The 23,916-nt window shown below is 43.6% G+C and overlaps 9 protein-coding genes across 9 annotated transcripts; 6 read left to right on the top strand and 3 right to left on the bottom strand.

The window, feature by feature from the left end:
- Positions 1–1,115: 1,115 nt before the first annotated feature.
- On the top strand, positions 1,116–6,183 carry O0I10_002551 (uncharacterized protein; the record flags this gene model as incomplete). The annotated part of the gene is made up of 7 exons (XM_058482633.1): positions 1,116–1,133; positions 1,211–1,254; positions 1,342–1,729; positions 1,797–2,057; positions 2,122–3,059; positions 3,121–3,798; positions 3,861–6,183. The coding sequence occupies 7 exons, from the start codon at positions 1,116–1,118 to the stop codon at positions 6,181–6,183; spliced, it is 4,650 nt and encodes a 1,549-aa protein (XP_058346657.1).
- A 263-nt stretch (positions 6,184–6,446) lies between these two features.
- O0I10_002550 (uncharacterized protein) lies at positions 6,447–7,457 on the bottom strand (the record flags this gene model as incomplete). The annotated part of the gene is made up of 7 exons (XM_058482632.1): positions 6,447–6,493; positions 6,552–6,609; positions 6,669–6,700; positions 6,769–6,909; positions 6,977–6,999; positions 7,083–7,151; positions 7,330–7,457. The coding sequence occupies 7 exons, from the start codon at positions 7,455–7,457 to the stop codon at positions 6,447–6,449; spliced, it is 498 nt and encodes a 165-aa protein (XP_058346656.1).
- A 365-nt stretch (positions 7,458–7,822) lies between these two features.
- Positions 7,823–8,599, top strand: O0I10_002549 (uncharacterized protein; the record flags this gene model as incomplete). Its single annotated transcript, XM_058482631.1, has 1 exon — positions 7,823–8,599. The coding sequence occupies one exon, from the start codon at positions 7,823–7,825 to the stop codon at positions 8,597–8,599; it is 777 nt and encodes a 258-aa protein (XP_058346655.1).
- Positions 8,600–8,733: 134 nt separating this feature from the next.
- On the top strand, positions 8,734–10,242 carry O0I10_002548 (uncharacterized protein; the record flags this gene model as incomplete). The annotated part of the gene is made up of 9 exons (XM_058482630.1): positions 8,734–8,808; positions 8,873–9,023; positions 9,078–9,138; positions 9,201–9,311; positions 9,382–9,432; positions 9,489–9,609; positions 9,673–9,777; positions 9,830–9,940; positions 10,000–10,242. 9 exons carry the CDS (start codon positions 8,734–8,736, stop codon positions 10,240–10,242), a joined length of 1,029 nt encoding a protein of 342 aa, XP_058346654.1.
- Positions 10,243–10,339: 97 nt separating this feature from the next.
- Positions 10,340–11,202, top strand: O0I10_002547 (uncharacterized protein; the record flags this gene model as incomplete). Its single annotated transcript, XM_058482629.1, has 4 exons — positions 10,340–10,383; positions 10,441–10,576; positions 10,647–10,937; positions 11,005–11,202. The coding sequence occupies 4 exons, from the start codon at positions 10,340–10,342 to the stop codon at positions 11,200–11,202; spliced, it is 669 nt and encodes a 222-aa protein (XP_058346653.1).
- A 393-nt stretch (positions 11,203–11,595) lies between these two features.
- O0I10_002546 (uncharacterized protein) lies at positions 11,596–12,678 on the top strand (the record flags this gene model as incomplete). Its single annotated transcript, XM_058482628.1, has 2 exons — positions 11,596–11,839; positions 11,903–12,678. 2 exons carry the CDS (start codon positions 11,596–11,598, stop codon positions 12,676–12,678), a joined length of 1,020 nt encoding a protein of 339 aa, XP_058346652.1.
- Positions 12,679–13,236: 558 nt separating this feature from the next.
- Positions 13,237–14,016, top strand: O0I10_002545 (60S ribosomal protein L12; the record flags this gene model as incomplete). Its single annotated transcript, XM_058482627.1, has 5 exons — positions 13,237–13,291; positions 13,359–13,388; positions 13,455–13,661; positions 13,731–13,927; positions 14,008–14,016. 5 exons carry the CDS (start codon positions 13,237–13,239, stop codon positions 14,014–14,016), a joined length of 498 nt encoding a protein of 165 aa, XP_058346651.1.
- Positions 14,017–14,054: 38 nt separating this feature from the next.
- Positions 14,055–15,536, bottom strand: O0I10_002544 (uncharacterized protein; the record flags this gene model as incomplete). The annotated part of the gene is made up of 9 exons (XM_058482626.1): positions 14,055–14,270; positions 14,337–14,389; positions 14,458–14,584; positions 14,643–14,748; positions 14,815–15,020; positions 15,079–15,140; positions 15,202–15,328; positions 15,388–15,458; positions 15,509–15,536. The coding sequence occupies 9 exons, from the start codon at positions 15,534–15,536 to the stop codon at positions 14,055–14,057; spliced, it is 996 nt and encodes a 331-aa protein (XP_058346650.1).
- Positions 15,537–21,103: 5,567 nt separating this feature from the next.
- On the bottom strand, positions 21,104–23,387 carry O0I10_002543 (uncharacterized protein; the record flags this gene model as incomplete). Its single annotated transcript, XM_058482625.1, has 9 exons — positions 21,104–21,316; positions 21,369–21,410; positions 21,477–21,582; positions 21,640–21,671; positions 21,736–22,196; positions 22,260–22,383; positions 22,452–22,498; positions 22,560–22,717; positions 22,780–23,387. 9 exons carry the CDS (start codon positions 23,385–23,387, stop codon positions 21,104–21,106), a joined length of 1,791 nt encoding a protein of 596 aa, XP_058346649.1.
- Positions 23,388–23,916: the final 529 nt, after the last annotated feature.

The following is a 23,916-nucleotide window of genomic DNA, read 5'->3' as shown; positions in this document are numbered from 1 at the left end:
TTTCCTTCTTGTTCGTAGTACATATCACATTCATGCATCATCATCAACAACGTACATTTAATCTCACCTCCAATAAACTTTTGGTAAACTTGTAAAGTGAAATACATTGGCAACCATAAGATGCATATCCTTCTTGGATTAATAGTTATGGTAAATTTAGATGCTGCATCTTATGTAAATCCACCCTAGGACACCAGATCATTAATCCTTGATATTGAGACCCCCAAACGTGATGATTCGAGTAGTCTCGTGCATTTGTTTTTCGTGTTCGCTTAGACCTGTGTACCTGAGGAGCGACAAAGGACCATAAGAAAGCTCCTATTGGTGGACATAAACCCGAACAATAAGGGGATCCTTGTATGCCATACTATCAGCGTTTATATAGGGATCATGCAAGGCATACAGTGACTTGGGTTCACTGCCTTCCTATAACAGTAAGGGAATGATGATGGTATCCCGCATCTAAGCACATGATGGTATCTGATATTGAAGCAACACTGGAGGTCTATATACGTGAGTCATGTTCTTAAGGACGTGTGAACCAGCAGACGTTGCTGTGGTCTACATGTTTAATCTCGACCGCCTAAAAAAGGAAGTATTTTCTTTCTTTTGAATGTGCGAGAGCCGGAGTGTACACGATAGAATAGGCTTTTTGTAAAGGGAGCTGCTTCACAACATCCGACATGGATGATGATGATGATGATGATGATGTACATAATTCTTGGCTCACTTTACATAGGAAGCAAGAGGAAATGACTTTTGATGAATAGCAGCTGTCAAATAACTTGCATCTGCAGCAGCAAGGGGGGAGTTGTCATTCCAATTGCATCTTTTAATGACAAGTAAGGATTATATAACGAGGCATGTCTTTAGGATTTGTGTTCCCACAATGATGTTGGACAAGCAGAAAGATCGATCCTTGCTTTCACAAGGTAGAATTTATTCCCGAATGAGCTTTTGGATCAGCAAAAGGGCATTAACCCTTTCAGCACACAACACAACATACCGGGCGGTCATCAGCGATTAAGTTACCCCTTCTTTTTCACTTTTATCGTCATTCATAAATAACTCTCACTCTCACTCTCATTCTCACTCCCACACACATACACACTTTCATGAACAAAGAGTGCTTGGTACAGTGAATGAAATCAATTAAAGCCCGTCTTGTTTATCTCTTGCTTATGCATATCGATTTACTCTCCTTCTATAGCAAGTGTGGTTGGATGGGGATTTCACACCCTGTTTTCGCGAGAGGTAAAAAGTCCATTCTTGTCTCCCTTTTCTTGACGCCACCCTTTTTCACTCATACAACACAATACACTACATACTTGAACCAAACAGCATTCTGGATACCATTCTCCCTCTCTTCCTCTTGAAATGTTCAGCATTCTTGATTATCAAAGCACTATGGCGACACAGACGATCGACATTTAGACCATTGACATTGGCTTCTTCGTCAACTTCCAATCCCACTTACGGATCGTTAACTGGTTCCAATGCCTCTGCTGATGCTGGTGTCAGTTCCGAACGCACGGCTCTCCAGGATGACCCATTACCAAAATGGACGCTGTACAACATGGCTCGTATCACAGCAAGTATCCTGCACATCGTCATTGCAGGTACAGCACTCTCACAGCTTGCACACGACGATTACGTGATGGATCCTGTAACTGAAGGCCCATGGAAGGCGCTCATCATTACGGCATTTGGCGCACATGGATTCTATTGGGTAAGAAGGAGGATGGCTGCAATGGAGGGGGGGAAAGTAATGGAAGCTTATGGTATATGCATGATAGTTGTATTGTCTTGTTGCAAGCATCAGCATCATCTTCCTCAAACGAAAGCAGCTGGCCGATGTCCTTTGCACACACATGATTGCTTTACCCATTGCGGATTTCTTGCTAGGCCTGGTCAACCTGAGATCATTCTATATCCATTCTTCGGAGAGCACAGCCGGGTTTAAGTTTACCACTGCATCCGTTGCCATGGATCTATTGTTGCTTATGATCACCATTCACGAGGAACGCTATTTACCACTACGATTGAAGGATGAAACAGTACGTATACAAGAGCTTGCCTAAAGGAATAGGAAGGCTTACATGATGATGGATTTGTATCTAGGGACGTTTTGTCTCTGCTGAGAATCGAGCGTCGCTTTATTCCCGGTTCCTGTTCAGCTATATCAACCCATTGATGAAGGAGGGTCACAAGCGCACACTCAATGATGATGATCTGGATGAGCTTCCCTACGAGAACAAGGCCAAGAACGCCATCGCTTATTATCGGCATCAGAAACGAGCCAAGATGCTATGGTCCCTTTTACGCACCTTCAAGGATCCACTCACGGAGCAATTCTTTTACTGCGTTGTATGGAGTTTGGCCATGTTTGGACCACCCTTTGCATTGAATCGCATCGTCAAGTTTATCGAAGATCCCAATGGACAATCAACCACGACAGCATTCTTGTATGTCCTTGGCATGTTCCTAGCATCCACCATCCAATCATTATCCTATCAACAAGGTCTCTATATTGGTCGAGTCATGGGTATCCGAATTCAATCCATCGTCATTGGAGAGGTGTATGCCAAGGCATTGAAACGCAAAGAGGAACAGAGTTCACAAAAGGAATCGGGTGATAAGCAGCAGCAACAGCAACCATCCAGAAGCAATATCAATAATTTGCTTTCCGTTGACGCTCAAAAGATGGGTGATCTGGCAGCTTACATCTTTTACATTTATTGTTTCCCGATTCAAATCACTGTCAGCATTTATTGTCTCTATCAATTACTTGGCGTGGCAGCATTGTATGGCGTGGTGATTATGATCTTGTCGCAACCTATCATTTACAAGCTCAGCAACATGTTCCAAAAGATCCATCGCAATATCATGGGATTCACCGACAGGCGCATGAAATTGGTGAATGAGATGCTGGCAGCTATTCGCATTGTCAAATTCTTTGCGTGGGAAAAGGAATTCCATAAGCGGATTATGGAGGCACGTGAAGTGGAGCTCAAGGGTATTCGAAAGCGGCTTTTCATGTACATGTGGATGGGCAATGTGTAAGTAAAGTGGATATGAGCAGCAGCCAGGATTATTCGATTAACATGATCACGTGCATAGATGGTTTTTGTTGCCAGTCATCATCATGGTGACAGTCTTTTATGTGTATACCTTGGACCACGAGTTGACAGCCTCTACCGCATTCACAGCATTGGCATTATTCAATACCTTCAAGCAAGCCTTGGATGACTTGCCTTTGATCACATCTTGGTTGTTGCAAGCAAACGTATCAATGAAGCGTGTCGAGGATTTCCTACAACAGGATGAGGTGGAAACTGTACCATCAAGCGTACCTTTGGAGCATAAGACGGCTATTGGCTTTTTCAACAATGCATCATTTCGCTGGGAAACGGAAGGCGATGCTCCACCTATTGTCTCTGATTTGAACCTTGCATTCCCACATGGCAAACTTTCTATCATTTGTGGTGCTACTGGATCTGGAAAGACAACTTTGCTTGCAAGTTTATTGGGTGAGACGCATTGCTTATCAGGTTCCGCCGTACTTCCTCGACGTGCCAATGGCCCATTCTCCGGCATTGCCTATGTGGCACAAACAGCATGGTTACAAAATCGTACCATCCGCGACAATATCTTGTTTGGATTGCCCTATGATAAGGAGCGTTATGAAAAGGTGTTGTACATGTGCGCATTAGTCAAAGATCTGGAAATCCTCGAATTTGGTGACCAAACTGAAGTTGGCGAGCGTGGTATCACTTTGAGTGGTGGTCAAAAGCAGCGGTAAGTTAACACTTGGCAACAGTGGGCAAATGCATTGGATAACTTATATATATAATGTTTAGTGTGGCTATTGCTCGTGCCGTGTATTCGAATGCTGATATTGTGGTCTTGGATGATTGCTTGAGTGCCGTTGATGCCCATACCGCCAAACATCTTTATGAACAATGCTTGATGGGAGAGCTCTTACGCAGCCGTACAGTTATTCTTGTCACACATCATGTATCATTGTGTATCAAAGGCGCTGATTATGTGGTGGCAATGCATGAAGGCAAAGTCGAAGCTTCTGGCAAACCAGCGGATGTCATTGCTACTGGTGTACTAGGCGAAGATTTTTCACTTTTGGAAGACTCGTCGGATGAGGAGACATGTGGTAGTACAGTAGTCATGCCAACAACAATAGCAGCAACAGATGCATCATCGCCATCCTCTTCTGGATCCAGTAAGAAGCCTGATACAACAACGCCCAAGAACGACAATGGCAATGGTGGTAAACTTGTCCTGGAGGAAAAGCGTGCCGAGGGCAGCGTATCATGGAAGGTGTACAGCGTATACTTTTATGCATCGGGTGGTTTTATCTTTTGGCTTGCTGTGCTACTATTCTTTGTATCGACACAAGTGTCCATCATGGGTCAAGACTATTGGATCAAGGTGTGGTCATCTGCATATGAACATAAGCGTAATGCATCGATTGTTGTCGCTTCAGCTTTCCATGCACTTGGTGAAATCCCATATCTCACTCACAACACGTTTTCAGTGGATTCTGGTCACGAGGACGAGGTTGACGTCAAGTATTATCTCGGCATTTATTTCATGATTGGAATGATTTCCTTGACTTTGGCTACACTTCGACAACTCACCTTGTTTACTGGATCATTGAGGGCCTCACGTCGTGTGCACGTACAGCTACTGGATAGGATATTACATGCCAAGGTTCGATTTTTTGACAGCACACCATTGGGTCGCATTGTCAATCGATTTTCATCTGATATGGAGACCATTGATCAAGCTCTTGCACCCTCTATGGCAGCTCTTCTCTATGCTATTATTGGTGCTGTGGCAGTTGTTGTATTGATCTCATCCATTATCCCAGCATTCCTCATTCCTGGTGCTTTTATTGCTGCTCTCTTTTGGTGGATCGGCACATACTACCTTGACACATCACGTGATTTGAAACGACTGAATGCCGTCTCGCGCAGTCCCATCTATGTCCAATTTCATGAAAGTGTCAATGGTGTAGCCACAATCCGTGCTTTTGGATGTCAGCAGCGCTTCATTGAGGAGAATTTCGAAAAGATTGATAACAACAATCGACCCTTTATCTGGATGTGGACATCGAATCGATGGTTGCATTGTCGTGTGGATATCCTTGGTGCGCTAGTTGGCTTCTGTACAGGCTTCACATTGATTATGGCGCATGGATCAGTGCAAGCAGGTCTTGCAGGCTTGGCTTTGAGCTATTCATTGATCTTTACAAGAAGCATTTTATGGACCGTACGACAATACGCCATGTTTGAAATGAATTGCAATTCGATTGAACGTGTGCAAGAGTATCTCAACATTGAACAAGAACCTGCTGCACGCACCAATGTCATACCTCGTCCCCAATGGCCAGAGACTGGCGCTGTCAATGTACAAGATTTGGTAATGCAATATGCACCTGATACGCCTGCTGTATTACGGGGTCTTTCATTTGAGACACGTCCACGTGAAAAGATTGGTATTGTGGGTCGCACAGGATCTGGAAAATCAACATTGGCATTATCTATGTTTCGGTTTATGGAAGCGACAAGTGGGTCCATCACGATTGATGGCGTGGATATCAGCACACTTGGATTGGAGGATTTGAGATCACGCTTGACGATCATTCCACAAGATCCCATCTTATTCACGGGCACGCTACGTAGCAACATGGATCCATTTGGAGAATACGATGATGCAGAATTGTATGCAGCACTCAAACGTGCACAGCTTACGGATGTCGAAAGCTTGGATACCGCTGTAGCTGAAAATGGTAGCAATTGGTCTCAAGGACAACGGCAATTGATCGCATTAGCCCGTGCACTTGTCAAACGATCATCTCTCATTATCTTGGACGAGGCTACATCATCCGTTGACTTTACCACGGATCAGAAGATCCAGCAAACCATTCGTCGTGAATTTGTCAACTCGTCACTTTTATGCATTGCTCACCGTATTCGCACTGTGGCCGACTATGATCGGATTCTTGTATTGGATCAAGGTCGCGTAGTGGAGTTTGATACACCATTTGCATTAATGACTCGAGATGGCAGCCTGTTCCAACAAATGTGCGAGCGTAGTGGTGAATTTTCCGAGCTATTGGCGATTGCTAAAGCCAAGCATGATAACGATAGCAACCAGTCATAGATATCCTCTTTCTTTCTCGTTTCCTGTATATTGATTCTCTCTTCATAATATTATCATTACTAGCGGCCCGGGGTTGCATTTCGTTCTACAAAGTGATCGCTGGAAAGGGGACATTATACTATACTGTATCACTACAGCACCTCTCACAACATATTGGCACTTGTGCCTTGCCAGCCACTTTTCCCAAAATAACAAAAGAATGGTTTCTTTGTTGTATTATATATGGACGACCATGATTTACAATATGAAAGGGAGGGAGGATATCAGAACTCATCGCCTTGATCGGCAAAGAAATGCGTATACGTGATAACTACCAATGACTGTTAGCATGATTTGAATAACGATGAATGCATGATCAAAATACTTACTTGTGCCATACACCAGGATACCACCAGCAACACTCATTATCATTGCAGGGATGGTGATCTACAGACGACACACACAGCTCAGCTCGGTTCTCAAGTTCAATAGCAAACATTACTTACCACTTCAGCGTGGGCTAATACAAGAGGCAAGCCTAAGGGTTGAACATAGCAAGGATCAGTCGATTGGATGAGGTTGTTGTTATATGATTATGATACGTACAAAATCCTGTGACAATAAACATGCCAGTGATAAAATGTCCTGCATCAATGATTCCGCTGTTGTAGTCCGACATGATATCCTCTTCGCCAGCACATCGACTGCAAATAGCATTTGGTAGTGGTGCCAGTACATACGTCGCCACTAATAGGATCCACATGTCAACATGGTCGCACCAATCCTTGTATATATATATAATCTCTATACATACCAACTAAAAGGGGCCACCAGTTGCTGTAAGACGCCCGTGGATAAAGAGAGGCCGAGATACTATTAGCATCAAACCAAGACCAAGTTGAACAAAGATAAATACATACTAGTATAGTGCACACGATAAGATAACAAGAAGAAAGCCGATGGCTAGTACAAACGCCAAGCCAATGATGCTATAATAGAAGGAGTAGAAATGCTCATGAGTGAAGGGAGTTTTTTTTTTTACTGTGTCATTGCTTCTCTTGAGTCAATGGACGAAATGATGACACGTACGCTGTATGAAAAGAAAAGACAAAGGAGCAATGTGAGTGAATGAGGCCATGTTGGTGGGATAAGAGTTTCGGCACTTACTGCGAAGGCCAGCCATGATATACCAAGTGTTGAAGGAATTCAAGCAGCAGGTTAGCCCGTGTTGAGTGCGTGAAATCATTGGTTACAGTCCGCTTTCTTGGATTACATTCTGTCGGCTGACATGTCATAGATCCTCCCAACAGCACTTCTGCATAGCAACCAAAGTCCAATCCTTGCTTATTATCCTTGACGACGCGCTGGATACGTAGTAGAGTGAATAGTAGCTCTTTATGTTTCGTTAACAATGGGCCAAAGCCTTTCATTGTACTATAGCAACCCTCCCTCTCTCAACTCATTGCTGATATTAACACAAGGTTACTCGTAATACATGTATGCCATAGCGTCAATGCCTGTACAAGTGAACAATCCATGATGGGGTATATGGGATATGGATAGTAAATGCTGAGACTGCTCTGATGTCAAAACTTCAGCTGCACCTGAACTCGAAATTTTTCGTCCCTCTTTCTTCCTCTCTCTCTCTCTTTCTGCAACAATGGAACAACAGGATCTCAAAGACACTAAAGGGCTACCCACATTTTCTGTGACATTATGTCCTGATTTATCACTCGATCTATGCCAGCTCAACAATACAGGAAATCATGGTACAACGGTTTGGGATAGTGCCAAAGTGCTCGCCTTTTACCTCATGGATACGATCAAACGGCCCACTTGGACCCTTGTGGATGGCACTATGCAAATCCAAAATTCCAAGAAATGCATTGAACTCGGCAGCGGATGTGGTCTTGGAGGCTTGACAATGGGATCTCTCGGATTTGATACGATACTGACGGATCTTCCATTTGTGGTGGATAACGTACTTGAACCCAACCGCCAACAGAATACTCGCCACATTAAAGATTGGTGGTATCGCTTGGTAGAACAATCACAGCCTGATAATGCGTCCATGCCATTGGCTGACCCCATGGTGCGAGTAGAACCTCTCGACTGGATACGGTTTGAGAAGGAACAAGATTATGCCATGTCGTATCTCGAACCACCTTACAATTACATCTTGGCCGCTGATTGCATTTACTGCACAGAAATGCTACCACCTCTACTAAAGGCATGTTGGCGTCTAGCTTCGGCAACAACCATTGTATTAGTGGCCCTGGAAAGGAGAGATGACATTGTGGTCAATAATTTCGTTGAACAAGCCAAGGCAGTGGGATTTGATGCACGCATGATACCCAAAAAGTCGCTACGCAACAAACTCATTGGCAACGAAGATATCGAGATTTGGAAGCTTAAAAAGAAACGATCAGCTAGATAGATAGATAGATGGATAGTAACGACTCTTCCTAAGATACCCATATCATTCAATAAACAATTCGCTTTGTGTGCATCATACTCCTTCCTCTTTCTCTCTTTGTCACTCCTCCTCCCCTCTTCCTCTCCACCAACACAATGACCGACACCAACACGCGATCCATCAACGACATTGAAACCGACATTGTCAAAATCAACGAGGCTCTCTTTACTGTCAGTACTCTTATCGATTGCTAGACGTACTCTTTCTAAACGAACGTGTGTTTATGGATTGCAGATCTCGGAATTACGATCGTCTCTACGTTCTTTCAAACAACTTGTACAGCAAGAAAACAAGGGCCCAACCTACGTCAATGCCTTTGGAGAAAGGCTCAACCTTGTAAAGAATGGCGTGAATCGCTTGACATCTGAGGCAGAAGGGTTGAAAGGTACATGGATAAACGCGTCGATGTATATCAATATCTCATAGACATCTCGATTAGGAGCACTGGTATACGCTCAAGTAGCCGCCAAGCACAATTATGACTGGCCTAGTATCAAGGAGTAAGTTGAAAGATGTGAGCTGGACACTCGTTCAGTACCCTTACATTTATGCTTGTTGAAAGTGCTGTAGAGAATGATGCAGCAGCTGAAGAACGACGACAAGCTGAGAATGGCGCAGGAAGGTCCAAAGATCCAAGTGCTCATATCAAGAAAACATCAGATCACATGCTTAGGTAAGGAGGTGGGGGGAAAGGATGGCTTTTCAATCATGGATTGAATTAGCTGATATGATTATTATTATAGACAACTATCATCTGTGGTCTTAGAACGAAGGAAGCCCACAACAACAGCAAAGTAAGGGTCATTGATTGTTTTCTTTCGGGTGTATTTTGCTGAGGAATCTATTATAGCTTCATCACAACCCATATCGATCAATGGCTGGCCCATGAGAAACCAAGCAATGTACACATGTCTATCACCTTTGATTCTCCTGAGCATGATACAATGTCAGGGTCTGCATGCTGTGTCACGGTAAGTGAGTGGATGGGATTGTATTATAGAGAGGAAGGATGCTTATAGATATCGGTATTACAGATTGCAGTAGAAAAGGCACTTCGAGCAGTACTCAGTCTGAATTATCACAAGGCATCCGATACTTTGGTAGTGCATCGCTATGAGATGAAGAGTGCAAATGAAGAGGTAAGGGATGGTGTGCTTTTTCAATTGTGATATTGACGAAGCGATTTATTAGAAAAACTCCCAGCAAGATCTATTACTCTTTCAAAAGCTCAATGTGCTCGCTGACAGTGCTTTCCAAGATATGGGTGTGATGCCTGCACGTGAGTCTTTATCCAGTATCCTGGTAAGATGATTACACTATGTGAGGAGAATTACTATATTCACGACGACGACTTTGTATAGCATTGGATTGCGAGTTACCATAATTTATTCACGGAACCATGTTTCCGATGCAACCGACGATTGCAGTTTGATTCACCACACTACAAATTCTTACCGCCAATGGTGCGCACTTGGGTACGGAGAAAAGTTGATTACATGGAACCTGATCGAGAGATGCCACAAGCTTATACAACAGCGGGAATGGCTTATCACATGCTATGCTTTGTGGGTGCGACCAAGGTGGCTGCCAAGATCAACCAGTGATAGTGATGTGTGTGCATGAACATAGCGGGAATTGAAACTATTATCATAATAAAGAGTGGGAAACCATCTTCGAATGTAAAAAAAGGCCTTTATTAGTATGCCACACAAAAAAGCAAAGGGTCCAAAGCGGAAACAGGGAGAGTATGTAGTAGTAGCCTTGAGATCGTACTTGAGCACTTGATTGACTTGATTCAACAGGGTCGATCTACCGGTGGACACTACACAATCGGACGACACCCCCAAATCGTTCACTCGATTGATGAGATATAAGGATATTACCGAGCAAAAACGCAAAGAAAAGAAGGAACAACAAGCGAAAAAGAAAGCCAACAAAGTTAGTTTCCATCGCAACGCTTAATCGACATGAGACAAAGGGAATCGCTGATATTTGTTTATGTGTGTAGGACAAGCAAGAACCACTCAAGCCATTTGAAGGCGAACGACTGAGGGATTTTACCCAGCGTGTTGAAATTGAATATCAAAAGCAGATCAAGGAAGCCAAGCCTTTGAGTGCGAGGAAACGACGTAATCGGGAGGCTCGTAAGGAGAAGGAACGAGAAAAGAAGCAGCGACAAGTGGAAAAGTATGGTGGTCGAGACTTTGATGATCTTCGAGACAATGTCAAATTTGGTGAAGTGGCGGATGCTCCTCCAGTGTTTAACAAACTACCAAAAGCTCGTGGTCGAGGCAAAGAGGTAAAATCAGAAATCGATCCATGTCATTTATGCGAGACAACAAACTAATCATTGATCATGTATGTAGACACTTGAAGCAAAGACACGACAAGCAACCAAGGATGAAGAACGAATGGAACAAACCAAGGCATCCAATAAGCGGAAGCTTCAAAACATGAGCATGGCAGCACGACAACAATTAGAAAATGAACGTGATCGAGCCATTGAGATGTATCGAGCAAAGAAAGCCAAAAAGATGGCAGCATCAGGATTGACACCGATTTGATTTGGACAAATACATAATACACTTGCATTGCATACAACCAATTTCATGTTTGATGGATGTGAAACAATTTTTTCCGAGAGAGGAATGGGATCATACACAGAGAGAGAGAGATGGGGATAGGGATAGGGATGGGGATGAGGATGAGGATAATGACCATGTTTTTGGACCAAAATCAAAAGTTCCGAGATGCAGGATAATCCTTGGGATTACCAAGTATATCGCCGAGCAACAGAACTCGACAAATTAACCTTGTAACAGCCTTGTCAACTTGCTGTTTGCCATGGTTACATTGGGAATCGAAGACTATAAAAGAGGATCGATCAATGTCAATCGTATCAACTTTACCAACAACTCATCTTCTCATAACAACAACTCCTTCTCATAATAACAATCATGCGCTTTTCCCTCTCTTTGGTTTCCGCTGCCATGCTGGCCACTTTGGCTACAGCTGCTCCTGCACCTCAAGTCAACAACAACATGGAAGTCTCCTCTGAAGCAGCTCCAGCTGAACCCATTGCCCTTGAAATGGGTGCCGATTTCCAAACTTTCAACTGGGCAGCTGACAAGTCAGCCGATCGCACCTTTACCTTGAACCTTGATGCACCCGCTCGTTTGCAGATCACTGATTACAAGCTTGGTAACGTTACACACACATGCATGCATATTCGAGAATGATCCATTAATGCATGATTTATGATAGGCGGTGATGCTTTTGAAGTCCTTGACAATGGTGAAGTCATTGGTATCACCAGTGAAGGTGCCAACGAAGAAAACATGTTCGCTGAGACTCCTGAGGAAGCTCTTGAAGATGAACGCTTCAGCCATGCTACCTTTGTTCTTGCTGCTGGTGAACACGAGATCTCATTGAATGCTATCGACTCTGCCAATGTTGAAGGCTCTGGTGCCATTCGCGTTGTTCCTCAACTCAATGCCTTCTACAAGAAGAAGGGTGGCGATTGGGATGATGACGATGATGAATGGGATGATGACAAGGGCGGCAAGTGGGATGACGATGATGAATGGGATGACAAGGATGACGAAAAGTGGGGCGGCAAAGGCGACAAGTGGGGCGGCAAGGACGACAAGTGGGGCGGCAAGGACGACAAGTGGGATGACGACAAGTGGGGCAATGATTGGGATGATGACAAGTGGGGCAAGGATGACAAGTGGGGCAAGGATTGGGATGAAAAGAAGACCAAGTATGTCTACTACACCACTACCGGCGTAAGCACCGATTACGAACCAGAGTCAGTTACTACAACCACTATCACCCGCACTGTGCCTCCTACCAAGCCTATCCTTACTCCTACCCCTGAGGATGGCGATGATGGTGATGATGGTGATGAACGCCTCTTGCCCACCAGCACTGTTACCAGTGGTACCACTACTAGCATCGTAACTGAGACTCCTGACGGACCAGTGACTGAAGAAGCTACCCGATACTTGATGGTCTCCATGCCTTGGCTCACTATCTAAAAACATCTGCTCTGATTTTTCATGGCAACTCGTTCTTTGATTCTATGTTCTCGCTTTTGTTCATATACAACTTATACAGGGAAAAAGGCCTTTAATATGCAATTTCATCTAATAAACGAGTTCTTTTATGCTTCGTATTCATATTGTCTCTTTATGATCTGCTTTAACATCATTGTCGATTGATTATGAGTAGCATTCTTCATTTTCATGTATAAGCAACAACAACAATGATATGATTGCTCTTAGACTATTAGGATGAAAAGAGCAAGTACAAAAGTATGACTTGAATTTATGCATTTTCGAAAACAAGTGTATTGAATGACGGCTAACTAAAATGACAGCATGAAAGGGGGGGAGCGGGTTGCCTAGCCAATCCTCGCATGGCAACCATCAGCCAATGAAAACAGGAATTTTAAGCTCCAGCTTGGGAAGGGAAGAATGAATGTCAGTGCCAGCAAGGCAATAGTGAGATCCTCCTCTTTCACAGTTGACCAGAGGTGTGTATCCAAGTTACATCCAATCCATCCATCCATTCATCCATCCTAATACAATTGTTAGATGCCACCAAAGTTCGATCCCAACGAGGTCAAGATCATCTACCTTCGCGCCACTGGTACGTGAAACTCGACATGAGATATACCAAAAAGACGACGACACTCACACATTGTATTGTTTGTTAGGTGGTGAATTGGCTGCCTCCTCTGCTTTGGGTAAATGCGACGCATTCTGATAACGGCATGACGACCTGTGTTATTGAACAAACCATTGTATTATAGCTCCCAAGATCGGTCCTCTTGGTCTTTCTCCCAAGAAGGTTGGCGAAGACATCATGAAGAACACCAAGGACTGGAAGGGTCTTCGTGTCACTATTCAGTTGACCATCCAAAACCGTCAAGCTCAAGTTGCTGTTGTGCCTTCCGCTTCTTCCCTTGTCATCAAGGCTCTTAAGGAACCCCCACGTGATCGCAAGAAAGATAAGAACAGTAAGTGGCTGGATGGATAATTGGCATTGAAGAGTGATATTAATCAATCGTGTTGGATGATGATATTAGTCAAGCACACTGGTAACATTCCTTTGGATGAGATCATTGAAATTGCTCGCACCATGCGTTACAAGTCTTTCGCCCGTGAGCTCAAGGGTACTGTCAAGGAAATCCTTGGTACTGCCAACTCGGTCGGCTGCACTGTCGATGGTCAAAGCCCCAAGGACCTTTGCGATGCCATTGATGCTGGTGAGGTTGAGATCCCTGTAAGTATATAGCATTGGTCATAAATATATATAGAGAGAGAGAATGCTCATAAAAGCAATTTTATTGTTTATTCTTATAGGAGAAATAAGTGGATTCTTTCATTCTCGTACACCAATAAAAAAAGTCTTAGGTGACCTTTACGACAATCTTGCCCATGGTCTTGTTGCTTTCCATCAAAAGATGTGCGTCAATGATATCGTTCCAGTCAAATTCTTTCTCGATGAACAACTTGTAGTCGTTGGAACTCTTTGCAAAGTGCTCATCAATCACATGTTGAGCAAGAGCATCACGCAAACGGCTTTGATATTCGAGCGAGCGACTGCGAAGTGCAGAGCCTTCAACCTATACAAATGCGGGAATATCAATCTCATGCGTACTACTTGCAAATGCACAGCCCCATCGACTTACTCTAAGACGCTTTTTCAGCATAGGGGCAATGTTGACCTTTTCGATAACAGGGCCTACAATATGATATATGGGATGAGTGATGACAAGTGATGATGGGTGGATGGGTGGATATGAAAGGTACCGGAAAGGAACGCCAAAAGGACCATACGACCATCAACAGCCAATGTGCCGAGATTCTTTTCAAAGTAGTCCTTGCCAACGAAATCGATGATCACGTCTACACCTCGGTTGGATGTTTCCTTGGCAATCTTTACACACACCTCAGTCAATCAAATGTCCACGTTGTACATGTTCCATCAGCTTTACCTCCTCTGCCCATTCTTGCTTCTTGTAGTTGATACCCTTTGTAGCACCAAGGCTCTCACAGAAAGCAACCTTCTCATCACTACCGGCTGTGATGAAGATGCGCTTACTATAAAATGAATGATGATTGTCAATTGACGGTTCTATATGTCTTTTGGATGTGGGGTTTACTTACGCTCCAGCATTCTTTGCCAATTGAATAGCAGCAATGCCGACGCCTGAAGCACCAGCATGAATCAAGACATCTTGACCCTTTTCGAGGCCGGCCACAAAGAAGAGAGCTTGATAGGCAGTGAACCAAGTTTCGGGAATGGCAGCAGCTTGCTCAAAGCTGATAGCATCGGGTTTATGCAATGCAAGGGCTTCTTCCATCACAGCGTACTAACAATGAATCAATCAGCCGCATGCTCTTTCATTGTGTATAAATCCTTTAGCTTACCTCTGCATAACCGCCACCGCCCATCAAACCGAAAACAGCATCACCAACCTTGAACTTGGTCACTTAATAATGATTGTGGATTTGTAAGATGACGGATGCATATTGTATTTGACAACGACATACCATTTTTGCCAACCGATTCAACGATGCCAGAGACTTCTACACCCAAAAGAGGGCTTGCACCAGGAGGAGGTGGGTAATTGCCTTGACGTTGAACAATATCCATTCGGTTCAAGCAAAAGCATTTGACCTAATATGGGAGTCAAAGTCAATAACGACGCGTCTAACGTATTCACGCCCATCCTTTACCTTGACCAAAATTTGGGAGTCATTGGGAGTAGGAGTGGGGTATTCGCCAATGTAAAGTTGTTGGGCGTCACCTGGAATGGACAATGAGGCGATGCGATTGTGACAATGGTGCTTCACTTACCGGGTTGCTTGACAAGAACTGCTCGCATATTTGGAAAAAATAGAGATGGTGGGAAAAAGAGAAGAGCGCATAGTTTTCCCGCTTTAAGTAGTTGTCATCCCGCCCCCCACCCGCTGACAAATGTAAATCCTGCATGCAATCAATCCTCTTTCTTTGATCATCCATATCAATTTGTCATCCTTGGCTACAATAAACTATCATCTTGACCTATGTCAATCTATTGCACACATGTTTATTTCAAATTTGATCGTTGCCATTGTAAAAAGGGTCATCTATTAGGTGTTGTTGATGGCATAGATGTGAGATTGTCGCAATATCCAAAGAGCTGTCATGTCGTTTCTGATCCAATCAGTTACTCCTCCAAACATTCATATGCATTAAGTTCGTCACCTACTATGCTTTTGCATGATCGGTTAATACAATTCTCCTCACTCTTACCGCTGAATAATATGCATGTTGGATGACTCCGCTTGATATACACGTTTCCTTACCATGTAAGTAGCTGTCTACACATCACCTTGAATGACTCCGCTTAACATACACGTATCATTACCATGTAAGTAAGTTTCAAGTCACTGTAACTTGCTCAGATGCGAGTAGTGATCATTTAATCGCGTTGTCATGTTTCGTGGTGAATAAGCGTGGTCGTAAGGTGGATTGGGGGATATTCTGCTTTAAGGGTCCGGGCTACTACAATCACCATCTTCGGCCGTAAATCGATAACAACACCTAATCACAGAGGGAACGTGTTACGGCATATGGACAAAGAAGATCTAATCACAATTGGGTTATGCATACTATCGAATGCAGCCTTTGTTCAAAGACACAATGAATCAATCAGACCCTTTCTCCTTGTTGTCCTCTCTTTTTCCTTTATCACAGCATTCACAAGTGGATTTATTTTTACAATCCTGCATTTGCCATACATTGAATCTTTCTATAATACGATGCGTCACGTGCTCTCACACGACGAGGTCCAACTCTAGAAGAAGGAGTGTCCTGTAGAAACGTGGTGGTTGGCCAAGGAGATGTTTTCATCCAACATCATTCTCAAGAGATAGATTGAGAAGCACAACGAATTGCCCCAATGAGAAGATACATCGATTTGGAACGTTTCTATCCTTTGGGTGTGCATTGTGGAATGTGACCAGGTGGATGTGAGGTGGCTCTTGGTGCGTGATGGTGTGTTAATCCATATGCATGATGGCTTCTCAAAGCATTGAGTTGGATGATGATGGCTGCACATGGTCGATGGCAATCGCTGCCATACAATAGCGTCAAGTACGATAATCGGATGCACCAATCGTTCAGGATGATGGCATCAAATGTAATGGTCAAGTTGACATTGGATACACTCTTTTTCCCGTGCGATGTACATACCCAATTCCTTCCATCCCATGTATCCCACCAATATTCAGATCCATATCCATAGGAAGTTGTATGTATTGAAGTAAGTTGCTACACGTAAATAAAGCTGCTTCTATATGATCGCTATCTGCTGTCCACGTGAAAAGGCTGTAACGCAAGTTGCCGCAAGTAAAGAACGCTGTTTGAGACAATGCAGTAAAGCCCTTGCTAATGGTAGCTGCTGCAAATGAATGCTGTTACGATTGGTCGTGGTGGAGGAGTGTACAAGAGAAGGTGTGGTGTCAAAAGATTCGTGTGTTGTAGTGGGATGCACACGCCATGATGGACTTGCCAATCAGTCAAAGACAATCGGATCAAGATAGTTGTAGCATTGACATGATGGGCTGAAGCAGCACAATTGTTTGCAGGTGGTAGTTGTACCTGAATGGGGCAACAGTTGAGAATGGAAGGAAAAGACAAGAAGTGGAGAGTGGAAGAACTGGAAATCAAATTGATCTCTCTGAAGCTTGGATGAGTACAAGTGTTGTTCAATCAAATCCCCTCGGATCAAGGAAGTTGAAGGATGAACATGCTGGGCTGGAGCAGAACAATAGTTCACATTCATTGTTTTGGGCAACAAAGGTGAATGGGAGGAATGGGTTGCTAGCTGGCAGTTTACATATAACTTTGCAAAATGATTTTTCTCATATTGGATGATACTTCTGTGTTCGAGCGTTTCTCAGTCAAATCCTCTCGTATCAAGAAAGTTGAAGGATGGGAATGATGGGCTGGAGCAGGACAATCGTTCGCATGCATTGGGTTGGATAAAAAAGCTAAATGGGAGGAATGAGCTATCAAGTAGCAGTTTAAATATAATCAATCAGATTAATTTTTGTGATTTGGATGATACTTCTGTGTTTGCGCGTTTTTCATTCAAATCCACTCGGATCAAGAAAGTTGAAGGATGGGAATGATGGGCTGGAGCATGACAATCGTTCGTATGCATTGGATTGGGCAACCAATGGAGAACGGGAGGACTAGGTTATGAGCTGGCATTTTGAACTATTCCTAAATAGTGTACAAGAATCATGCATCGCCTGTGCTGAATGACTCAAGTTACACACACACGTCCTCTGCATCTTTTGCTCTATTATAGTCATACTGCTTTGCATTAAACAAAGACCATTATTCATATAGCATCACGCTTACAAACGTAAAGGTGCCTGTATCTCCAAACTTTACAATCAAACGTGGGGTCTTTGATAGAACAGTGTGCTCGGCTTGGCCAACAGCACCTTGTGTGAAAGTTTCACGATCAAGCTTGCCAATCCCAGATTTCACAATGTTGCTACCAGCCAAACTGGATCTGGGGGTCGACCTCTTCGACGACGACGACCAAAAAGATATTTTTTGGGCTGTTTGCGACATTGAACTTGAAACTTTCACACAAGATGCTGTTGGCCAAGCCGAGCCCATTGCTCTAATAAAAACCCCACATTTCATTGTAAAGCTTGGAGATACAGGCACCTTTAGGTTTGTAAGCGTGATGCCATATGAAGAGTGGTCTTTGTTCATTGTCAAGTAGGTGGACCCTGGCAGAGCAAAAGATGCAGAGGGACCTCTTTGTGTAACTCAGCTACGTTTGCATGAATGAAAGGGTCAATGTATAATTACTTTATGGATCACCTAGGAACAGGCATGTATTGCTAGCTAACGGCCACTTTTATCCAATCATCATTGTTGCGAGATCCACTGCATGGGAACGATGCCCCTGCTCCAGACATTCATTTCCATGATTAAAGTAGGTTGATCCGAGCTGATTTGACTGAGCTACGGCCAAAGAGAGTTTACATCACTCTGGACATAGAGCACGCTCGATGTAGCTCAACCGATGTAATCTTGTGTGAGCGTAACTCAACCAAATCAACTCGGATCAACCTACTTTAATCATGGAAATGAATGTCTAGAGCAGGAGCATCGTCCACCTACAATAGAATGCACAAAAGTTGGGAATGCACAAAAGTGGCTATTAGCTGCCAATGTATGACATAAAAGTGAGGGTTGCGTACCTATCATGCATTGTCCCTGAAGTCCTGACTTTTTAGCTGAGTTACCAAAAGAGGTCCTTCTGCATCTTTGGCTCCCCAGGGTCTACCTACTTGGCAATGAACAAAGACCACTTCTCATATAGCATCACGCTTACAAACATAAAGGTGCCTGTATCTCCAAACTTTACAATGAAACATGGGGTTTTGAATAGAGCACTGTGCTCGGCTTGGCCAACAGCACCTTGTGTGAAAGTTTCACGATCAAGCTTGCCAATCCAGATTTCGCAATGTCGCCACCAGCCAAACTGGATCTGGGGGTCGACCTCTTCGACGACGACGACCAAAAAGATATTTTTTGGGCTGTTTGCGACATTGAACTTGAAACTTTCACACAAGGTGCTGTTGGCCAAGCCGAGCCCATTGCTCTAATATAAACCCCACATTTCATTGTAAAGCTTGGAGATACAGGCACCTTTAGGTTTGTAAGCGTGATGCTATATGAAGAGTGGTCTTTGTTCATTGTCAAGTAGGTGGACCCTGGCAGAGCAAAAGATGCAGAGGGACCTCTTTGTGTAACTCAGCTACTTTGCATGACTGGAAGGATGGAAGGATGATACTGTATACCATTGACAATAGACCATATATTGCGAGCTAACAGCCATTTCCTCACAACCGGCACTGTTGTCCATTGTATGACATGGGGACGATTCTCCTACTCCAGACGTTCATTTCCATGATTCAATTGCCTTGATCCGAGTTGATTTGACTGAGCTACGCCCAAACACGATTACATCAGTTGAGCAACATAGAGCATGATGTATGTGGAGAGTGATGTAATCTCTCTTTGATCGTAGCTCAGTCAAATCAACTCGAATCAAGATAATCGAATCATGGAAATAAATGTCTGCAGCAGCTGCATCGTTCCATTGTTGTAGAATAGACAACGGTTGGCAATTGGAGGAAGTGGCTAATAGCTTCTAGTTTATGGCTATTCATACAGAGCATTTTGAGTATCATGCATTGTAGCTTCCAGTCATGCAAAACGGCTGGGTTACACAAAGATGTCCCTCTGCATCTTTTGCTCTCTCAGGGTCTATCTGCTTGTCATTAAACAAAGACCACTTTTCATATAGCATCACGCTTAAAGCATATGCAAAACATAAAGGTGCCTGTATCTCGAAACTCTACAATGAAGCATGGGGTCTTTAATCGAACAATGTTGCTCGCCAGGGTCAAAAGCACCCAGTGTAGAAGTTTGACGATCGAGGTCGCCAATCCCAGATTTGCCAAATGTCGGCACCAGCCAAATTGGATCTGGTCGACCTCTTGAATTTTTTTTGGCGGGTGGCGACATTGGCCAAATCTGGGATTGGCGACCTCGATCGTCAAACTTCTACACTGGGTGCTTTCGACCCTGGCGAGCAACATTGTTCGATTAAAGACCCCATGCTTCATTGTAGAGTTTGGAGATACAGGCACCTTTATGTTTTGCATATGCTGTAAGCGTGATGCTATATGGAAAGTGGTCTATTTTCAGTGTCAATCGCCCCACTCATATCAGAGCTAAAGATGCGTGTTTGTGCAGTTAAATCCCGAGAGGGCGGGCTTGAAGAATCAATCTTATTGGTGGCGAGTGCATAATGGTTCCTGCCCCTATAGGAAGATCCGCCTATGGTAGACCGTATGAAGTCTTTCCAAGTGGACCATGGTATGGTTAACAAGTCAAAAATTATCAGTACATCCGATAATATGATGATAGGTAATGGGTTTGGTTGTCTCCAAAGGCCATACCCATATAAGATCATATTCTGTAAAGGTGAATGCTACGAGTTGGTAGCGTAAATGGGTAAGCTTATTGTAAGACCATAACAATAAAGGTAGTGTTTAAGCGACAAGCGAGCAACTCGGAGATGCTAGCCATGCATGATTATAACAAGCACTTGCCAAATTGTATCATTCTACCATTCAAACTTGCATTAATAGAATCATATAAAACGTTTGATCTCTGGTTTATCATCTTCAATTTTAATGATTACGTAAAAGCAAGGTGGATATTGTATTGGAATGAAAAAGCAAATGGGTTGATTGATATACTCTGCCGTGCGACAAGTGAAAGCGACAACATAGGGTGTTGAGGGATGGGAGGGGGGAGACAACGAGACACCAGCTCGTCAAGGTTCGTCCATCATCATCATCATCATCACCGCCGTACGGTCTTTGCTCGTTCAACGAGCTTGCGAGCCTCCTTGTTGGCTTTGTGGATCGTGCCACGCACTGTGCCTCGATGTAATTTTCGTCTTCCAGAGGGTGAATTTTTGCGTCTCTGATCACGACGAGAGCGAAACATGGCACGTCGTTTAGCAAGGTCTTGTTCACTGATACGCGTAAGGGAAGCATATTTGTTGTAGGTATACTTTGAAAAGATGTCAGCCTCTTTTTCAAATCAAAGTGATGTAACGACTTACGTCAAGGAGTTTATGGCAATCGAGCATTCGTTTTGGTATATTCTATGAGGATAGTCATCAGCATACATTCGCGTTTCCCATGTATCCACATCACAGCGTTGATCTTACTTGGATCACTTGAAAAACTTCCAGAGAGTCATCAACGGCAAGGATCGCTTGCTCATTCATCTTGAAGATAGCCAATGCTACTCGAAACAAAGCACGCTGACCCTCACTATTGATGATAATCAGTGTCTTGTCATTGTGTATGTGAGAGACAAAGAATGCTTACTAGAAGAGACAATCCCAAACGCGAAGCACCGACTGCATGATCAAAATGGATAATGAGCATCATTCATCCTTGCACCATGAATGAATTGGGACTTACCTCTGTTGGCAAAATGTTGATAAAGAGCGTGAGGAACCAATGGCTTGTGACCAACGAGGTTGTAGGCATCCCATTCCCTTCTCCTTGTTCGCATTCCCAAAATGACTTGTTGCCACTGATACGATTCCAAATTTGTGGGCAGCGTTCTGAAATCAACATCATCAATATGGTCTGATCGATATTGGCACCTTCCATAGTAACATCGTAAATGTTGGGCGGTAGAATATCTTCAATCAATGCCACAAAGGTCCAGAAAGCGTTCTCCTCGTCCATGAACAATAGAAGCATGCCTGCAATGTAATTGAGGGATTGACAATAGCCAATGGTAGGTGAATACACCGAGAAGGCTAAGAGAACTCTGCGTAGCGATTGGATGGCTGGAACATCATCTCGACGATCATCGGTTGAACCATTGCCCTTGCTCTTGAATCGGATATTGTCAGGAAAGGTGCGGTGCAAGTCTATTTTTGAATGTATGTTCATTATTACAGGGCCATCTCAGACACACAAGCAATATCCTTTACCTCTTTCAATGACATCGAGCGATTCATTGTTCTCTCCCATATTCTCCGCTTTGGCCACAAGCTGTTGATAAACATTTGGATTGGCTTGCTGCTTGGCTTCACCTCCACTGTAATAGAACCATGCCTAAAGACATACTCTACTCAATCATGGGGGTTCCAACAAGATGTTGTAAATATGCCCTTTTTTCCTACCTGTCCTCGTAACTCGGATGGAATTCCCTTGCGGATGTAACGTTTGACTATAGATATATAAAGAATCAGTCCCCAAGCCGATGAGTAAAAATAGAATCAATCAATTACATTTGCTGCTTGGTTGGGGCCAGTGGTTATTGTGTTCTGCAAGTAATTGACGCCATTTTGCGAGTCGTCGTGCGGCGATAGGTTGATACGATCGTTGAAATGCATCATATTCTTCCATGGAAACCCATTGTGTTCCTTTGACAAAGCCATATGGATCTCTACATGAGAGTATGGGTAAGTTCACATGATCGTAATGGATGATGGTGGTACGTGCACAGACCTATCAGCGTCATATTGTTGTGGTGATGATGGTGATGCCATTTCATTGTAATTGACTACAGGTGAAGATGCGTTTCTATGCTGCTGCTGATGGTGATGGAATCCACGTATGCCATCAAACATACTCTTGGCTCGCATGGGTGAAGAAAGATGAAGCTTCCCTTTGAAGCTACTGGTGATGGATTTTTGACGCTCTAATGGCTTGCTGTTATCCAACTCTGAAGGCGACTGTACAAGCTGTGGTAGCTCCTTGTTGAAACGGTAATCGTCGTCTTCTTCGTCATCGGAACCGGCAGAGTCAACAGATGATGCAGCACCACCGTTATGACCATCGCTCACTGTTAACAAGCTGCTGTTTGCTTCTTCTGATAGTTGTACAGGTTGGTGCTCCTCATGGACGAGTGTGCGTGATTCGAAGCTGGGACGACGTTGGTTGCTAGTGCTCAAGTTGTGGCCGACGGGTTTGTTAAAGTGGGAATCAGACCTTTGTCGACGAATGGAGAAGGACGAGGAGCGTATGCGTAATCGAGCAGGTTTGTCACCACGGCGATCACTCTGGGTAGACGATGGCGATCGAATAGTTGTGGATGACCGCGTAAGAGGGTTCATTGAAAAGACAAATAAAGGAGCGGATATATGGATGTATGGTGTGAGTGAATGAGTGAGTGTGTACCGTGTGTGGAAGGAAACCAGTGATGATAAGCAATTGAATAATTAATTAGCGGTGATGTGCATGATAATAGATGACTTAAATGCTCTCTTCCCGCTCAGGAACCATACACATCACTACTTGAAAATGCACGAGGAAAAGGGGAACCCCACCCCAAACCATGATAATCATCCATGTTTCTACTAGAAGAGAATGTATAGAAAGTCATTGTAGTGATCTCTTCAATATCATTGTTTATCCCTCCACCACCATTTTTATGTCAATGTAAACAAAAGTCCTGTTTTTATTATTGTTTGCGGATACGCTGCTACTACCCTTGTTGGATGTATGCTCTCGTCAGGAGGCATGCTGTTATCATTTGAACAACCAAATTGACCCTGAAAACAAAATCCATTCAATGTTATACTATTACACGGGTAATCCTGCACAAGGAGGAGAAAGGATCTTGTGTATTACATGGTGATAGTA

This window comes from Lichtheimia ornata (assembly GCF_029851405.1).
Source record: "Lichtheimia ornata isolate CBS 291.66 chromosome Unknown scaffold00007, whole genome shotgun sequence".
NCBI lineage: Eukaryota > Fungi > Mucoromycota > Mucoromycetes > Mucorales > Lichtheimiaceae > Lichtheimia > Lichtheimia ornata.
This window is presented reverse-complemented; position numbering and strand designations above follow the sequence as displayed.